Raw genomic sequence first — 20,000 nt, 5'->3', positions numbered from 1 at the left:
CAAAAAATAAACAATGCTGTTATATATATATATTATATATATAATATATATATATATATAATATATATTGATCGTGTTGGATACAAATATGGTACGGATATTGCTCGACATGTAGCAATGGAGCGAATTATTATTTTAATATTTACCACAATGTTGGGGTCAGTCTACATCGATGTTTCAGGCCTTTTCAGCCATCGTCAGGACTGTGTGTTACGTGAGTTTGGTTTGTTGTTGTTGTTACTTGTTGAAGTGGTTCCTATATATATATATATATATATATATATATATATATATATATATATATATAATATATATATATATATATATATAATATAAATTATAAAGTTGTGCCCTTACAGACTTCATACATTCCGTCCTTCATATTAGGTAATTACTGCTGTGGGGTTGTGAAATGCTTTGGGTACTTCACAAAGACTCCCTCAATTCGCCTACGAATGAACACGGCCTTAGGCGTGACGGAAGATCCGGGGTTCGATTCCCTTTCTCAGCGGCGCATAGTTGAGTCCTGGAAGAGGCTTTCTAACTCACATTCTGTCGTCGTAGTCAGGTGTAAAATAATAGTTTTTTTTTTTAGTTTTTTTTAATCACTTTATTCATCCCATAGGGAAATGTGTCTCTAGGGTCTATTCCAAGGGAAGACTGGAATAACTCAGGCGTCAAATTGAGCTAGGGCGAGGTGACTTGCTCAAGGCCACACAGCGCAGAGGCGGGTGGTCGAACTCGGTATCTTTCGGGTACGAAGCACAGACCGTATCGCTGAGCCACGGTGCCCCTTGTGTGTACCTGGCTGTTAACAGCGTTATCTGTTGGGAACAAAATGTATGTATTTCGAAAAGAGTATCTATTTTTTATGTAGGTCATTTTGAGCACATTTTTCAATGTGACCAATGACTTGAGCATATTATGGAAATATGATAAGGATCGTCCCCATTGATTATCTAGATCGCGACGTGTATTTATTTTCAGATCTGATAACCCAATTCCTTATGGGCTCATTGTTGTAATGGAAATCTCATTAAAATGACTCAAAATATTGTCTATTACAACAATGTTAAACTAGGCCCATAAGTGGGTTCGGATGTCAGACCTGCATACATATACACGTTGGTAGATCGTCATGGCATTGAATTGTAGCGTCATCGCCAGAAAATGCCGCCTGAAGATTAGACAATTCTTAATAAATGTAAACACGCTGTTTTTATTTGGAAGTTGTAAACATACCTATGGGTCAAGGTGAACAAAGTTTATAGGAAGACGACGAAGATCAAGAAACAGCACTCCTCCTCCTCCTCCTCCTCCTCCTCCTCCTCCTCCTCCTCCTCCTCCTCCTCCTCCTCTTCTTCTTCTTCTTCTTCTTCTTCTTCTTCTTCTTCTTCTTCTTCTTCTTCTTCTCTTCTTCTTCTTCTTCTTTTCTTCTTCTTCTTCTTCTACTACTACTACTACTACTACTACTACTACTACTACTACTACTACTACTACTACTACTACTACTACTACTACTACTACACTGACTACTACTACTACTACTACTACTACTACTACTACTACACTACTACTACTACTACTACTACTGCTGCTGCTCGCTGCTGCTGCGCTACTACTACTACTACTACTACTACTACTACTACTACTACTACTACTACTACTACTACTGCTGCTACTACTACTACTACTACTACTACTACTACTACTACTACTACTACTACTACCGCCGCTGATGCCACTACTACCCTTTCTGTTACAGCTGTTGATATTGTTGATATAAGAACTGATCTCAAAGAAAAATCAAACAAACAAATGATTGAACTTTTGTTCGATAAATAAATTATTATTTAAAAGCTTTCCAAAACATCTGACGTCAGGTTTCGCCCCCTAGAAGGTCAGGGGTCAGAGGTCATCTGCTGTGATCCGTGCCTCATTTTCATCGTCTGTCTCTGTTCCTGATCAAAGATGGCGGCCACCGATTCATGGAGGAAATGAAAGTATTTTTGTGAACAAATTAGAGAATTACGGCATTACAAAGCCGTATTGTGACTAAAATAAATTGATTCTTTATATTTATTGATTTATGTGTGTGAGTGTTTTATTATGATATGTAGTTCTGTTCGGATTACACTTCTAGTGAGGGCTAAAACATTGGCTGTGAAGCCTGAGGGAGAATGGGTGCTCAGAATGCCAAAGAACCCAAGCCCAGTTCGTCGAAAAGTAAAGGGAAATCTACAAAAGAACCTCGTGTTTCTCAAGGGAATATATTCTCGGAGCATTCAGGTAAGGGTGAGTTTCAAACAATTAGTATAAACAATGTTGTCGTCTGTATTTGTAGAGAAAATTCCTCTAACCCAATGACTATCTTGCTGATCTGCTGAGTTCTTTCTTCCTGAAACTGAAACTTTTTTTTTGGTGTGCTGGAAAACATGATTCATCACCCTCATTCCTAGACAAGATTTTTTTAACCCTTATTTTTTATTTCTGTAATAGCTTGCTACTTCAAATCTCACTTTGTACATGTTTTATAAACATAATTTTAAAATTTAAAGAATACAATTCCAGTTTGAGTTGCAATTAATTGTGTATCAACACAGAGCGAAAAATATCGAAAGTGGTGTCTGTGTCTACTGTGTAGATAGATAGTGTGTGGTGAGTTTTGAGTTCGAGATAGGGAAGGGACAGTGAATGAGGATGTGAGGAGAATGAGATTGTGATTGTACATATGATTTGCTTACTGCATAGCATATATGATATGCAACTATTTTGTCATCTTGTAGTAGTTAAGACATTGACATTTAAATCGCGAGCCAAGAATCTGCTGAAACTGAAAGCCAAGAAATATGCCATTTCAACATTATTATAGAATAGACAGTGTGAATAGTTGTTGTTTTGTTTTTTATTTTCACATTCAATATGCGTGACTGCATATAAGCAATTTTGAATATGACAAAACAAAACAAAAATAGAAATAAAACATACTAATACTAACACTACAATTGATGCTTTTGTGGCAAGTTGCTATGCTAATACTTAGACCTTACACAAACCACCACTGACCAACGTTGACGACCCCTGAATGTCCCTGGAAATTGATTTTAGACTAACGATTATAAACAAGGAATACAGAGAGATTAGAAAGCAGTTTCATATTTGCCATAATAATCAACCAATTGATTGTGGGCAATCAAAGGAAGAAGAAGAAGAACTTCCAATCCCAACATGACATAACATTTCTTACTTAGACATACATCTTGATAAATTCTGTCCAACTATCAATCAATGCTTACCTATTATTATGTGCCATTTATTTACTCTTAAATCCTGTCAAGAATTTCGATCCTAGATTCCTAATCTTTTCCTTTTACATTATTTTTCTCAATCGTAATTTGTCAGATAGGAATGTCACCTTTCCCCCCTCCTCTCTCTCTCTCTCTCTCTCTCTCTCTCTCTCTCTCTCTCTCTCTCTATATTATATATATATATTATATATTATATATATAATATATATATATATATATATATATATATACAATTATAATTCCTTTGTCATAATTTGAATTGATGTTAAGGTAGATTTTAAATCAATTTTCTTATTCCGTGAATTTCCAAGCAAAAAAAGATTAATAAACAAAATCAATGTTGCCACCCACTTTAGTAACGGCAATCTGAAACCATTGCTGCATTCCTCCTCTTTTTGGGAGTCTTTCCACACGTTCATGGTAGTGAAGGGCAAAACTCCCATTGGAAAAAAATACAAAAAAGATCCTCCTCCCCTCCTGAACCCCCATCCTTTATATTGATATAAATAATAAATTTTGTAAAATAACAATAATAGCTAAAAAAAAAATAATTAAATAACAAAGTGAAGCCATTGCTAGGAGCTTGCGGAAAAACAGCCTTTAAGTGCTTGTTAGAATATCATCAGGCACCCATACTCTTGTTTTCAGCGTGCTGATGATAATTCAGTCCTCTCCTCAATTCTCTATTTGAAAAGAAAATAATTAGTCACTGTAAATTTAGCAACTAAACGTCAAGATCAGAGTGTGTCCCTTACTTTTTGTCAATCTTACAATGGTGCCAGCATTATGTTTAAAAAGTGCGTATTCTTTTGTGCTCGTTGTACACATTTTGCTCAGGAGTGTACGTATTATTACATTTTAAAAATTTAAATTTAAGCATTGTTAACAATCATACACTCTTTAGTGTACTTAACACTTTTATCTGTTTGTTAACATGGACGTTCATAGGGAGTTCAATATAGTATTATCTCAGTGGGTCGTATTAGATTTATATGTTAAGTGGATTCTGGAAGTGGATCCTATTTATATTGCCTATAAATAGTAAGTTTATTCATTGATATAGAATATCAATGATAATGTGCTAATATGGTCTAATTGCCCATCATAAAATTTAACGTTAATTATCATTTTTGGAGGATTGTATGCATTTTTTTTTCATAATCTTACTCTTTTTGAATCTCCATTTTCATTTTCATCGGCCAGGGTTGGCAGCACTTATACCTGCCGCTTCTGGCGCAATCATTCCTATTTCACTCTTCCTTTTCCACAAATTGTCTCTAAAATTCAGATTTTCATTAATGATGGTAATGGTAAGAAGAAAAAAAAAATGGAGGGGGGTGGGGGGGTTAAAAAGGTGAATTTTCTTTTTAATAATAGCCAAAAGAGAGCTAAGTAGGAAAATTAAGTGCAATCTTTTCCCCCATCCCCATTCCATTACCTAATACACATGTGATGTGCAGTTTTGCCAGTTGTGCCCGAATACTGTCTTTAAGTGTTTGGTGGCAAAGTTGGTGATAGTGTTGATACAGAATTATCCATTATTTAAAGATTCCTATTTTCTGATGTTCTGATTCCGCTTTTGGAATATGAAGGGTTGGCAGCTCTGCTTACACTTACATGGACTTTCACTTCCAGTCATAACATTATTATCGTTGGATTTCTGCCATTGTTTAATGTTAATAATTTTGTCCTGTTTTATATTTTACCAGTTCTTGCTCAGAGGAAATCAAATTTAAGTTCTTTCTAGATTCTCCATCAACTCACATTGTTGATAATTATGCCAATAAAATGTGCTGAACGGTTTGGAAATTTATTTTTAAAATTTTGACCCCAAAATACAAAGCTCATGAGAGAATGGTAGATCTTTTTATCTTTTTAAGAATCTGTTTCAAGTCAAAGCTGTCCTGTTCAAACACATTTTTAGTTTGCGTGTGCTTCTTCTTGTCTGTCTTGTGATTTTTCATGGTTGTCTACTACTAATCTAATCTGTTATCAACTTTGTATTATGATGGGTTTTAAAATGTGGAATATGTCAATGTGCTGTTATAAAAAGCACTATAGAAATAGTAAGGTTCTTTATCATTAAAAAAAAAATGACAAACATTCTAGCTCTATAACTTTTACTTTTAGGTCTCAGTCCATTACATTTACATTTATTTTGGTAATCAAATCACAAATTCTGATTGCATTTGACCATGATACTTGAAAGTATTTATTAGCATATGGTAGGTAGTATATTCTCTGAACCATCACCTAAATGTATACATTTATCATGTATCATCATATGTCCTTGGTTTCTATTCTCCTACTTTTACAATGCAAATTTCCTCTCCTGGGCAAGGTTATTTTAACCCGATGCACCTTGTCATGGGTTCTTTGTGGCACTACTTACAATATTTTTTCCCATAAAGACAATGTGTTTGGTACTGGAAACACCTCCAAATTTTGTCTTCTTTGTTTGGACGATGATAATGATTATTGTATTTGATAGGACGGGGGGGGGGGGGGGGGGGGGGGGGGGGATTATATATAATGCCTTCTGCTAGGTGCTTAGCTAAGAATCCTTGTGACAAGACTCGTAATTTACACACTTTACTAGTTTCAACATTAAATAGTTTTGTTTTGTTTTTGGGGGGGTTGTTTTAAAAAAAAATTTGTCATCACTCATTTGCACTTAATGATTATGTACAGTTGTACAGTGATTTTATGTGTCCTAAGTGATTAGTTAAACGTACAAAGATGTACATTGTTAAGAGCCCAATGTTTCAACCCCATGTTCAGACAGTGGCCTTTTTGTAAAAGCACCTTAAAGTTTGAGAGGCTTCTAGTAAACAATTTTCCCAGTTACTTTGGGTATTGACATAACGTTAGGCGGTTCCCTCCTTTTTTTTCAGTACAAGAATACAAGTGACTTCCTAAAATAAATTCAACCAAGAGAAAACTATATCCAAGAAGCACTACCTTTACTTTGTTCTTAAACTATGCTTGATAAAAAAGACATAAAAACACAATCAAATGAAAACTTTTTAAAAGCGCAATATCTATCATATATTTGCAACAGGACAATTGTCTTTAGTGTAGCCATGTTGCCCCCCCCCCCCCCCCCTCTTTTTTTTTTTTCTTCCGTGTCATTATCCAGCCATCCCTCACGGCTATGATCTTTATCGAGGGTGAAACTTTTTAATTATCCTGCTAATGGTCAAACATCACGTCAGATCCCTCCATGTCTTCAAACCGGGGACAGTCCAAATGTAAACAAAGGGATGGTGATTTAACGTGTATAAAATCATATTATTATTATTATTGTTATCTCGAAGAAACTCAAATGATCATGGCCCTTTGGAAAGGAGAGGATATCACGGTATGTCATGGGAAAATGCCCTTGGCTAAGATCAGATGATATATTATTGTTATGGTGATATAATGCTATACGTGTAGACTGCAGTACTTTGAAAAAATACACTTATTTTAAAATTTGGCCAGAAAACTGGTCCTTCAAATATCTATCAATAAACATGGCCCTCTTCTTGGCAAAAGTTCTCAAACCTGGGACTTTTCTGAAGTCTCGGGTTTTAAGAGTTATTTGGTCAATATGAGGATTTCTTAATTGAACGATGCTCGAAGGACGAATTTTCTGGCCAAAATTTTTCTTCCATCTTTTTTTATATTTCTCCAGGGTACGACAGACAGTACATTGGTATGCTGTAAGATAAAGGGTGTTCAGTAATTATGATAGGATTTTAAATGGCTTGTTGGTTTGCAGGGAGATGAAGGCTGATGACTTTTCCACTTTGTCCCCTATCCACGACTTAATTGGTTTTGCATAAATTAAATACAGTGCTATTATTTATACTTTTCCATTTTGACAAGGGCTTGCTCTGTCATTTAAAACAACAAAAACTGTTATTCTTACAAACAAATTCTCTCTCTCTCTCTCTCTCTCTCTATCTCTCTCTCTCTCTATCTCTCTCTCTCTCTCTCTCTCTCTCTCTCTCTCTCTCTCTCTCTCTCTCTCTCTCTCTCGTGTGTGTGTGTGTGTGCGTCACCTACGTCGTAAAGTTCTACATTGTTTTGTTATTCAAGTGCGTTATTATCGGAACACTGCGTGTGAAGTGTTTTCCCTCATTTTATTATTATTATTATTATTATTATTATTATTATTATTATTATTATTATTATTATTATTATTATTATTATTATTATTATTGTGCTTTATAATTGCCCCGTTCCGAGCTGTCTGCTGTTCTAGTTTCATCTAACACGGTTGACTGTGTATCTATCTCAGACAGGTTCAAAGGCTTGGTCTCGAGTCTCTCACTCTCGTGTGTGTCGTCCTTTCGGTTGAAATGTGTTTACTTGCATATTTTGATAATACGATTTAAAATATACACATAGAATATACACAACGTGTTTACTTTTATCGGGTTCGGGAGTTTTATCCTTATTTTTAAAAATAAAATATATTATTGAGGTTGATGTGTCCTGTATTGCCATAATAATAATAAATAATAATAAAAATGATAATAATAATAGACACCTCCTTCCACTATGTGGCATGCCCAGTTTTGAGAGACTTGAATTAAATACGTTCACGAATCCACAAGAGCAGATAAAAGGCTGTAAAAGCCTACATAAATCTGGACTTATATCATATCATAGCATAATATTATAGAGGTTATGAAATGGTTGCCTCTCCTCTCGTGGAGTGAAACCATTCCCACTCACATACAATCTGACAAACAGCGTCGTTTTCATCGTTTTCATAATTGATTGATTAATTAGAATAACGTCACCCATGATAATAATAATAATAATGATGATGATGATGATGATGATGATGATTTGGGGAGGGGGTATGCAGTGAGTTTGGTCGGTCACAATTTAGTATGGGTCATTATTATTCTCTCTCTCTCTCTCTCTCTCTCTCTTTCTCTCTCTCTCTCACACACACACACACACACACACACGCACACACGCCCACTCTCACTCTCTCATGCTGTTAGCTTTTATGCATTTATATGATGCACCTACTCTGCCGTTACTCTGGAAAACACATACCTATTTAAAAATTTGGCCAGAAATCTCGTCCTACAAATATCGATCGTTTTAAATGACTCTAATCTTGGCAAAAACTCTCAAACCTAGGACTTCTTATGGCCAAATGTTTAAATATGTGTTTTTTTTTTCAAGTGTACGACAGTATTGCTCTTCCCAGTATTCATAAAACTGTCTTCAACTGTCGCTTGGTTAGTGGACCAACTGGTTTTCTTCTCTAAAGTTACTTGCAGTACTGAAGTAGTCCATGCCTTTGTTTTTTTGTTGTTTTTTTTTTGGGTTTTTTTTTTGGGGGGGGGGGGGGGGGGGGGTTTAAAAGATATTTATTAATGCGAAACAATGTACCTATTGAAATTCCTACGTGAAGTGTGCGAGATTACGAGCTGTCTGACGCATGACTCAAGGAGAAGAAGAAGAAGAAAGTGATAACGATCAGATAGGGTTGTTGTATTCTCATTACTTTTGGAGATTGTTCAAGCATTCATTTAACTCCTTTTTATTACAATCCAAAATGGTGAGGAAGAAAAATAAATATACGTTTTGTCAATGGTTGTGTGTTATCCTAGGAACTAATAGTAATAGCTTGTTGATGCTATGCGTTAAGTTTAAAAAAAACTCACAACATCCACCAGCCAGATATAATGTACCAACACACAATATGTATTACCTTAAACCTGATTAATTTATGCTATGCGTTTAGTTAAAATACAAACAAAAACAACTCTTAACATCCTCCAGCCAGTTATAAATAATATACAAACACACAAAGCTGTGTGTAACCATAAACGTTTATAGTTTGATTAATACAGTTTAGTGAGAACAACCCATTAAAATGTCTGGCTAAAAACAATAACAAAGAGCCGAGTGACGTCAATCTCACTCCTTCTACAAATCATCTGTGGTAATTTTCAACGTGTCGATTTGTTTTAAATTTTAAAAAAAAGCGAACCGCTAAATTTGGAACTGGGCTGATCAGAATACGTATTGGAATTATAGATTGCTTATCTGTTGATTTTATCACTGTGCTTTATACTCTTTGTTATAATAATAATAATGATAGTATATTTCCATAGCGCCTACGCATCCACTTAACAGTGCTCTGCAGCGCTTTACAATTAACTCTAACGCACAACCACCTCTCTCTCTCTCTCTCTCTCTCTCTCTCTCACTCACTCACTCACACACACTCACACAGAGGCCCACACATATGTATATTATAATTTTTAAACACTAATAAACAAAAACAGATTTTTAAACACTAATAAACAAAAACAGCAACCCAAATAAATGATATGGCTGACAGTTTCACCCAGACCTTATCAGATTTTTATTTGAGAGTAATAAGTCACTACTTGTTTTTGTTTGTTTGTTTTAAGTTGGACACGGCGGTCACCAAAGGTTTTTGTAGTTGTAGTCAAAGAATTTGTCGAAAGCTGTAGAAATAATATTTTATTTATTTATATCTTAATTAAGAATGCATTAAAACCGAAACATTTTTGTACTGGTAGCCTTGGATTGCATTATTGTATTGTTTTGATGGTTATTTCGTGTTATGAATTATATGTTTTTGAAAAGCAAATGAGTAAACAAACGATAATTGCATTGTATTATGATGATCTGATAAGTGTGGATGGGTTTGTGGTGTGTGTGTGGCCTTAGGGTAATAAACAAAAAAGGAGCGTCGATCTGGGTTTTTTAAAAAAATAATGTACTAATGTTTTCAAAGTTTTTTTTTTTTTTGTTTGTTTTTTTTTTTTTGTTTTTTTTTGTGTGGCTGAAGAGGGGTTTTGAGCCAGAAACGTTCCGTGTTTTCTGTTTTGTTGTTGTTTTTTTTTTTTTGTTTGTTTTTTTTTTCTGAATCTATTATTTTAATTTGTTGTTATTACATGTTACAGTCCACAGTTTCTAGCAGCTTAGCTTCGCTGTGCCCGCAGGGTGTGTTGTAGTTGTAAGGGGTTGATGGGAATCATATCATGACAGTTACAGTTACACTTACAGTCGTCATTCTGTGTTATAGGTCACGAGTCGGTCCCTGGGACTGGGGGTGTGTTCAAAGCCAGGGAATCAACCAACGTAAGGCAGACATGCCTACCTTTACGAACAATTCGTAGAGGTACGAAATTTTGACTTCAATATCAGAGCTTCATGAGCATCTCTATGTCATAAAAAATGTATTGATAATGAACGTTTATACAAGACGACATAATTTGAAGGATTTTGAAGTGGTATTTAATCATTGTGAGGGTAAAGTTTTGATTTTTTAAGTTTACTATAGCGACTACAATTTTTATCTCCCAAAAATTACGAATTTTTAGATTTTCAAGTTGGCAGATCTGATTATGTGTGTACGAGTGTCTGAATCTCTCTCTCTCTCTCTCTCTCTCTCTCTCTCTCTCTCTCTCTCTCTCTCTCTCTCTCGCGCGCGCGCGCACTCACACATGATACATACATACCCGCACACTTCCTCTTTTTTATTTTATGTAATAACATGTGACCATTTTTTTTTGGTGCGTATATTAATTTTACACATTATTAATGTATTGAGCTGTTTTTCAATGTAAATATCGGCGAGTAACTACCCCCCCCCCCCCACCCTCTCTCTCTCTCTCTCTCTCTGCCCCCCCCCCCTCTCCTTCTCTCTCTCTTTCTCTCTCTCCTCTCTCTTTCTCTGTCTCTCTCTCTCTGCCCCCCCCTCTCCTTCTCTCTCTTTCTGTCTCTCTCTCCTCTCTCTCTCTCTCTCTCTCTCTCTCTCTCTCTCTCTCTCTCTCTCTCTCCGTTGTGCCACGAAAGAAGAGTTCATGACACCCCTTTCTCTCTTTTTAACACGCCCGCTTTTTTTTTTTTTTTTTTTTTTTTCATCTTCTGTGTTTGAACGTGAGCGGGATGCAAGTGAGTGAGTGAGTCAATCTATAGCAGTGCGAGTGAAAACTGTTAAAAAGTTAATAATGGGTAAGCAGACAGAGAAGAGGGGGATGAACAGTTGAAGGGTCGGTCTCATTTATTTCACTTCACTATTCTGCCGTTTTATGATAAAACGGCGTTAGCGCTATTGGTGTCAGTTTTGAGTTATGTTCGGAAATAGAATTGTGTCCCAGATAAATGTGAACAAGGTTTCCTCCCAATTTTCCGTATATTTACGGAATTCAGTATGTTATAAATCCTCAGTATATTTTCCAATCAGCTGCTAAACGGGGGCGGGGGATAAAGTACGTTATAAATCCTAAGTATTTTTCCAATCACATGATAATCGGGGGCGGGGGGGGGGGGGGGGGGGGGGGGGAGAGAGAGATTAAGTACGTTATGTCTTTTTACTGGAATTCAGCGCTCAGAAGAGGATCGGCCAATGCGTTTGCGTAAAATTTCAGTAAATTTTGGCCTCCCGGATTGGCACAATTCTGTTTGAAGGATTTGTTTACTATTTCAATGTCTAAACGTTGTATTTCTGATAGTGTTATATTATTGACCATTACTGAAAATGAAGTACGTTATGTCTTTTTACTGGAATTCAGCGCTCAGAAAAGGATCAGCCGATGCGTTTGCGTAAAAGTTCAGTAAATTTCGGCCTCCCGCCCGGATTGGCAACCCTGTTTGAAGGATTTGTTTAATATTTCAATTTCTAAACGTTATATTTCTGATAGTGTTAGATATTATTGACCATGACTACATGATCGAGATAGTGTTGGTGTTATGCGTCGTGAAACGGAGATTCCCGCAATATAAATTGCTCATTTTTTGTTTACGTTGGTTGGCGCTTACGTCCGTTTACCATATGACGGCGCTATTATATCCTACCTATCTATACGATTCGTTTCGTTTCGGTTCTTTTTTTAAAAATTATCTTTTGAAATGTTTTTTTTTATTATTTTATATTCGGATTGCGTTTGTTCTCACGCCGGTTCTGACAGACGTGTGATTTCGGGGTTTGTGTGATGTGTGAATGATGTGTGTGTGCTTTCTGTTTTATTTACACACTACACGTGACGTGTTTTATGACTCTTTTCAAACCACGATGCTTGTAATCACATATCTACAATTGCTTCCTATCTCTTATCTTACACTGTTTTATAATATCAGACTTGTCCTTTCTTTATACTTTATACTACTGTCTCATCCTAATTTTTTTTCTTTGATTCATGAGCAATCCTTTTAATGTTTTCTCGTTCAATTTTTTCCCCCCATTTCGTCTCTCTCTCTCTCTCTCTCTCTCTCTCTCTCTCTCTCTCTCTCTCTCTCTCTCTATCTATCTATCTATCTATCTATTCCTCTCTCTCCCTCCCTCTCTCTATCTATTCCTCTCTCTATTTATCTATCTATCTATATACGTATACACACACACACACATCTGTGTCTATCTATGTCTGTCTTTCTCTTCTTATCTTCTTTTTATTCTTCTTCTTCTTCTTCTTCTTCTTCTTCTTCTTCTTCTTCTTCTTCTTCTTCTTCTTCTTCTTCTTCTTCTTCTTCTTCTTCTCTTTCTCTTCTTCTTCTCTTTCTCTTCTTCTTCTTCTCTTTCTCTTATCCTCCTCCTCCTCCTCCTCCTCCTCCGCCTCCTGTTGTCAATGTGTTTTTATATTCCAAGTTTTACGATTGCTCTTGTCTAGTTGAACTGGTTTTACAGCTCGGAAGGTTTCCATTTCTAAGATGCTAATGCTGCATTCTACATTCCACAGTTCGTGTGGATAGATAGCGAGAGAGAGAGCATTAACAGCGTATGGCTGTGGTGATTTACATTGGAAACAATTACTTATATTATGTTTGCTCATACGTTTTGTTTTGTTTTTATCCCCACTGATTGTAGTTTTTAAATAACTCTGATAATAATAAATTAATTAATTAATTAATTTGGCCTTGTTTTGGTTTGTTTTTTTGTTGTTTTTTTTTGTTTGTTTGTTTTTTTTTTTTGTTTTTTTTTTTTTTTGGGGGGGGGGTCATGTAAATCGATCTATATTTGACATACAAATCGGAAGGACGATTTTTCTGTCCAAAATTTTTTAAATACGTGTCTTTCCAGAATACGGTAGAGAGTGGTTAAAATGTTGGCTTGCCTTTTGTTGTTGTTGTTGTTTTTTCTGTTGATTTAACTTTCCTTTTAGTCCCTGGTGTGACGTGTTACAGAGCACCGAGTTATGGGCCATTATTGTTGTTGTTGTTGTTATTATTATTATTATTATTATTATTATTATTATTATTATCATTATTATTATTATGTTGACCTTTTGATATTCCAGTACAGTGTTTTGATGCCCTCGTCACGCATACCATTATCGTCACTGTCGGTCCCTTGACTCATCACCATGTATGGATAATTCATCCACCAAACACGAGAGTACACATACCACTCTTTAAATCACTCTTTTTTTTTCTTTTTCTTTTTTGACATTGTAAATCTTTTTCTTATTGTTTTGTTTATGTATTTATGTGTTTTATTTTTTTTTGTTTCTGTATATTTTTTGTTTATTCATTCATTCATTTATTTATGATTATGTGAAATGTGACGCTTTTGTAGGAGGTGGTAATAGGAAAATGAGGGGGGGGGGAGAGAGAGAGAGAGAGAGAGAGAGAGAGAGAGAGAGAGAGAGAGAGAGAGAGAGAGAGAGAGAGTTGAACACATATATCTGCATTTATTTTGTTTTTAATGAAAATTAAAAGCCAGCTATTAGTCGTCTCTTTCAAGAATTTGTCTCGTTTTCTGTGATGTGCACTGATCCTTTATTCAGCGTGTTACCCTTTTGATAAGACGCTGGACTTTTGTTGGGAGTATTCCGCCAGAGTAAGTCACACCACCGTAAACGTCGTTAGCTTATAGATAGAAAGAAGTAAGAGAGAAAACAAAGCTATGCAAATTCGAACCTTAGCTATTTCGTCGAATCAAGTACCCTGCCTGGGGGTCCCGACGGCTCAGTTGTTATGTTAGAGCACTTGTTTCACACGCAAAGTGTCCGAGGTCGGTCCCGGGATTATTTTATTTCTGATTCCCCCTGTCAACCCAGCTGTGAATGGGTAGCTGGGTCTGTTAGATATGGCTGAAAGTACTTTGCGATAGACAAGCGTCCTATTCAAAGGGTAGCAGGCAATTACCATTGTACGTTTCACACTATAGAAACCGGGATAAGCTCCGGCTCCACGGGCCTAATGGCTCTGAAGGACTACTATTTCTAAGCACCAATCAGAAGCCCAACGTGCAGATTATAAAAAAAAAAAATTACTTGTGGTTTTGAGATTGAAAATGAGGTCATTTGAGCAAATATGAGGTTCGATCGGATCTTTTTTCTTATGAATTTATTGTCATTTTGTTTTTTGGCTAAACATTATATTTGCTTTTTCAACAACTTCAATATCATGTTTCCCTGTCTTTTGGTCCCGTCAATTATTTGTGTTTATATTACTGAGTGCTATGTTGGGTTTTACTTGGGCATTGATTCCGTCGGAGAATGCATTGTTTTGTCATCTGTGTATAGGAGAGAGGGTGTGTGTGTGTGTGTGAGAGAGAGAGAGAGAGAGAGAGAGAGAGAGAGAGAGAGAGAGAGAGAAAAGACACAGAGAGAGAGAGAGAGAAAAGACAGAGAGAGAGAGAGAAAAGACACAGAGAGAGAGAGAGAGAAAAGACAGAGAGAGAGAGAGAGAGAGAGAGAGAGAGAGAGAGAGAGAGAGAGAGAGAGAGAGACCTCTTATGTGCATGATATAATAAATAAATCCCTCAGGATTTTCTGACCTTAAGACTTGAGGTTCCAATGTGTATTTCGAATACGAATTCTTGGATCGATGATATTACACACGACACACAACTTTGTGTGTGTGTGTGTGTGTGTGTGTGTGTGTGTGTGTATTACGTGATTGCGTGTCGTGGTCTGCAATTCGCCCCTTCCAACCAAGGCGGTCAGATGGCCAGAGTTTCTCGTGGCCAATTTCGAAAGTGGCCAAACACTAATTACTAACATTTTGACCCCCTTGAAAAACGCATCGATTTCGATTATAATAAACAAAAATATCGACTTGACATTTAAAAGATGTTCTTGAAAGAAATACTTTTTTTTTTCTTTTTTTAATTTTTTTTGTGTGTGTTAATGCTGTGCGTTTAGATATTTTACTCACAGCAATCAGTCACTCGGATATGACGTACCAACACACAAATCTATGTGTAGCCTAAAACGTTTATAGTCTGACTGATACAATTCGGTGAGAACTATTCATTAGCGTTAATTTCGTTCTATTGATTAATTTTTTATTTATTTATTTTTTATTTTAAAAAGCTTAAATTCTAATTGATGACGGAAGCATCGTTCTCATTTTGGCCCATTTTGACCCAATCTGGCCATGTAACTGGCCATCTGGCCGCCCTGATTTCAGCATAGAGATTGTAATCACCAGCGCCACCACGACCTACCTGTAGTAGTTGTAGCAGTGCAGTACGTCGTCCTCATCATCACACTCGACTTGTTTTGTAAACAATCAATCCAGATTAAGCAATGACTCAACACCCTGTCATGATCTGGGCCACAGGCCTTCTCTCTCTCTCTCTCTCTCTCTCTCTCTCTCTCTCTCTTATTATTATATATATATATATATATATATATATATATATATATATATATATATATATATATATATATATATATATATTATATATATATTAATATATATATATTTGTTTATCTATCCATCCACCCATCTGTCTATTATCCATCGATCTTTTTTTCTTTCTGTCTTTTTTCTATCACTCTCTCGATGACATTTTCTGTCTCTCACTCCCTCCACCTCTCTCTCTCTCTCTCTCTCTCTCTCTCTCTCTCTCTCTCTCTCTCTCTCTCTCTCTCTCTCTCTCTTTTCCTTTCTTTCTTTCCCTTAACCTATCACCCGCACCCTGCCCCCCTGCTCCCTTCTTTTTGTTGGTGTTTTATTATTGTTGTTATTTTTTATTTGATAACATTCCATTACATAACATTATATTACAACCAGGATTTAAGTTTGTCTTGCACCATTCGTCTTGGTCAAGCCCAAAGTGCCGGATAAAACCATTTTGATTGGTTTTTGTATCGAAGACCGGCAGGATATTATTCATTCATAATTCATATCCGTATCATACGTAGACACCGCCCGGCATTACGAGTGGGATTCGTGCCTACACAATAAGTAATTTAGCGTCCAGTAGATCGATAAAAACATGAAATGAAAGCACCCCCTCTTTCCTACCCCCCCCCCCTTGCCCTAAATCCCCCCCCCCCCCTTCCCCTCTAATCAAATCTGACAACAAACATAAGTGCAAGCTGCTAGATTTTGTCTCTCTCGCCCTTCCCGTTTTTTTTTTTATATATCATTTTCTTATCCTGTATATATAAATATATATATAATTTTCTTCAATTCTGTAATATTGCGGGTTACCCTGTTGTTTTCTTACTTTGATATATTGTTTGTGTTTATTTTGTTCTTTATTTTATTAATTTTTGTTTGTTTGTTAGCTGGGGTTTTTTGTTTTTTGGAGTTTTGTTTTTGTTTTTTTTTTTTTTTTTTTTTGGGGGGGGGGGGGTGTTGTTGTATTTTGTCTTCATATGATACAGTGTTGTTGGTTTCTCCTTCCTCCAGCGTGTTGTTTTATTGTACAGGTCCACTTCAAAAGAATATTTCTGTTATATTGTAGGAGCTAAAAAAAAAAAAGTAACAACATGAAGCGTTCATTCTTGTCTTCTTCTTCTTATTCGTCCTCCCTCATATTCTGTCTTCGTGTTTGAATGTCTAGCTGACGATGGAACTCCGTTGTCTTCCTGTGCTGTGCCAGGGGCCCATACAGTTTGGTCTGCAGAGGTGTGGTACCAGGCCAAAAATCTTCTCTCGCTGTTGCAGAAGAGTTCATAGTTTCCTTGTTTTGTTTGTTTGTTGTTGTTTTTGTTTTTTTGTGTGTGTGTGTTTTTTTTTTCCTTTCAGTGTTTCTCTTTCGTCTTTGCTTTAAGTTAGTAGATGAGTCAAATTACTCGTTGTTGTTGTTGTTGTTTATAGCAGCCGTGCACCTACCCCAACCCAAGGTCATATTATTCCTAGTGTTGAGTGCCCCATTGGTAGAGCGTTGTAACATGCCAAGGACCCCGGTTCGAGCCTGGTTGGAGTCAGTTTATTCTGTCCTCCCCCTCTACCCACAATGCGAAATTGGGTCGAGATGTGACCAACAGAAAGAACAATAAGACAAGACTTTATAGAAGGAGCGAAGTTGACGATACCCGGCTCTTTGTTTTTATTTTAAGGCAACATGTTAGTCATTAGTTTCCACAAAATTATATTAATCGGACTATAAACGTTAAAAGTTGCACAGGGTTTTGTTTTTTTTTTTTTTTTTGGTGTCGGTTTGTTCAATTTGGCCGATGGATGTTGTGAGTATTTTACCCAAACGCCTAGCATCAATGCCTTCGTCCAATCTGTAGCAAGATATTTTTATTGTCCATTTCATACCGTAGAAACTGGTTAGAAACCATCTACATGGGCACCGCAGGTCTGATAACCCAAATGGTTATGAGCCCATTGTTGTAACGGAATTACTCTCAAACCAACGAAAAATATTGTCCATTACTACAATGTTAAATCAAGCTTTCGTTATCAGATCTGAAAATGTGTGTACCTGGACCTGGTGGATTTGAAAGCTAATTTCATTATATGTATTTAAACTTTGATTGATTGATTTATTTATTTATTTATTTATTTATTTATTTTTGTTCATTCCCCACATTGGTGGCTGCCGAGGTGTATTTATTTGCAGGTCTGATAACTCACATTGTTGTGGTCTCATTGTTGTAATGGAAATACTCTCAGACCAACGCAAATTCTTCCTCCATTACAACCATGTTAAAACGAGCCCACCGTAATTGAGTCTGGTTATAATCAGGCCTGTAAATATGTTCACGTCGGGTGTTACAATATCAATTTGTCGTGTTTTACAAACCAACAGGTGGTGTTAATGTATATGTACTGCTTAACTCGTTCTTTTTATTTAATCCTTTGGACTGTTTATTATTCCTTGGTATTATCCTATCGTTTTCATTGCGTTACAGGGCTACTATACTGTGCTTCGTTCGAGCATTTCGTCGAATGGTTGGCCACTTTTATGTACCTATGACCGATTCCATTTTATTTTGTCTCTCTCACGTTCAATGTTTTAGCTTGGATTTTTAACTAGTTAACTGTCCTGGGTGGGGTTCCTACCTCCCAGAGTGGGCAGGGGGGTACATACTGTGTCTTCTATCCCCTTCTATCTGTTTTCCAACATGCTTTCTGTCTTTGTCTTGGAATGAGATTACTTGGTTTTGTCCTGGCCCTGGCCGGAGTCCTAGCAGGGAGGGAAACAGTCAAATGCTTAGTTAGAGTTTTGGGAGATGATATTTTATTCCTTGTAAATCATCTCTCTGGTATGCACTGTATTGTTTTGTTTACATGTTATATATGATTTCTAAGCATTTGAATATATCTCTCTGAGTTTGGACCTGTGCTTGTGTCTGGATGAGACTTTTCGGTGATCTCAAAATACTTTGATAGTTGGCTCTTGGAATCCACATTTGTTTCCTATTTGAACAAATTCCCCTTTGTCTTACCTTTTCTTGGGTGCTTTGATTGTAATTTTAGAAATTTTTACTAGCGTCACCTTCGTTCAAGAAAAGCATGCCGCTGAATGGCTGCAGTTTCTAATCGTTCATAATCAGTGCTGTTAAATGGACCCGGTTTGATTGGTGTGGGGTCATTGGGATACTGGAATGGGTCACCGAGGTCCTGCATGATCCCCGGGCTTTACTTTGGGGATGCTCTACATTACCTTTCCTTGTGCTCGAGGCCATTGGTCACATTACAAAGTGTGCTCAAAATTAGCACATAGTGAAAAATGTTCACATTTTGAGAAATATCCAACGTCAAAATAGGCCATTTTACTCAGCACTACTCATGTGTATGTTTACAACTTTCAAAAACAAAGCAGCGTGTTTACATTTATTGAGAAATGTCCAATCGTTGTACAGCAACAATGTGGCTGATGACTTGGTTGGATGAAAACATGAATATAGATCGCTCCCATGGGCATGATCTATATTAACTTTCCATGTGCTCGAGGCTAGGACTTCATATAGATGTCACTGGCTCGAGGTCATTGGTCATATTGCAAAATGTGCTCAAAGTGACCTACATAGTGAAAACTGTTAACAGATCTAACATTATGATTGGTCATTGTGTTCAGCTTGACACATGGGAATGTTTACAACTTTCATAAACAAAGCAGCGTGTTTACATGTGTTCAGAAATGCCCAATCATTGGGCAGCAACAAATCACGTGATTGATGACTCGGACGAAAACCTGAATATAGATCGCTCCCATTGAAAACAGTATAAAGTCTAAAGCCTTGATGTATTGATCACAAATTGAAAATTGAAGCTTGAACGGCATGTGAATAATTTTGTTTGTTTTTTTTTTTGAACTTCTTAACTCTATTTACGTTACAGTCTGTCGTTCCTTACGAAAGTCTTGAACTTTGTGTCGTGTATAGTTTCTCTTTGTCTTTGAGTCACCTTTTTTCTTTATGCTCTCTCTCTCTCTCTCTTTCTCTCTCTCTCTCTTCTCTCTCTCTCTTCTCTCTCTATCTATCTATCTATCTATCTATCTATCTATCTATC

The 20,000-nt window shown here is 36.4% G+C and overlaps 1 protein-coding gene across 1 annotated transcript in view; it reads left to right on the top strand.

Moving 5' to 3' along the window:
* Window positions 1-1,947: 1,947 nt before the first annotated feature.
* LOC144979512 (uncharacterized) overlaps window positions 1,948-20,000 on the top strand; it is a 65,587-nt gene continuing 47,534 nt past the window's right edge. The window contains 1 exon segment of the mRNA XM_078926208.1: window positions 1,948-2,289. Within this exon segment, the coding sequence (XP_078782334.1) occupies window positions 2,181-2,289 (109 nt within the window). The 5' untranslated portion in view covers window positions 1,948-2,180.

The sequence above is a fragment of the Berghia stephanieae genome, chromosome 9, assembly GCF_034508935.2.
Source record: "Berghia stephanieae isolate SIO BIC M18660-M18661 chromosome 9, UCSD_Bste_1.3, whole genome shotgun sequence".
Classification (NCBI taxonomy): domain Eukaryota; kingdom Metazoa; phylum Mollusca; class Gastropoda; order Nudibranchia; family Aeolidiidae; genus Berghia; species Berghia stephanieae.
Note: the sequence above shows the minus strand (reverse complement) of the source record. Positions and strands in the feature narration are given on the sequence as shown.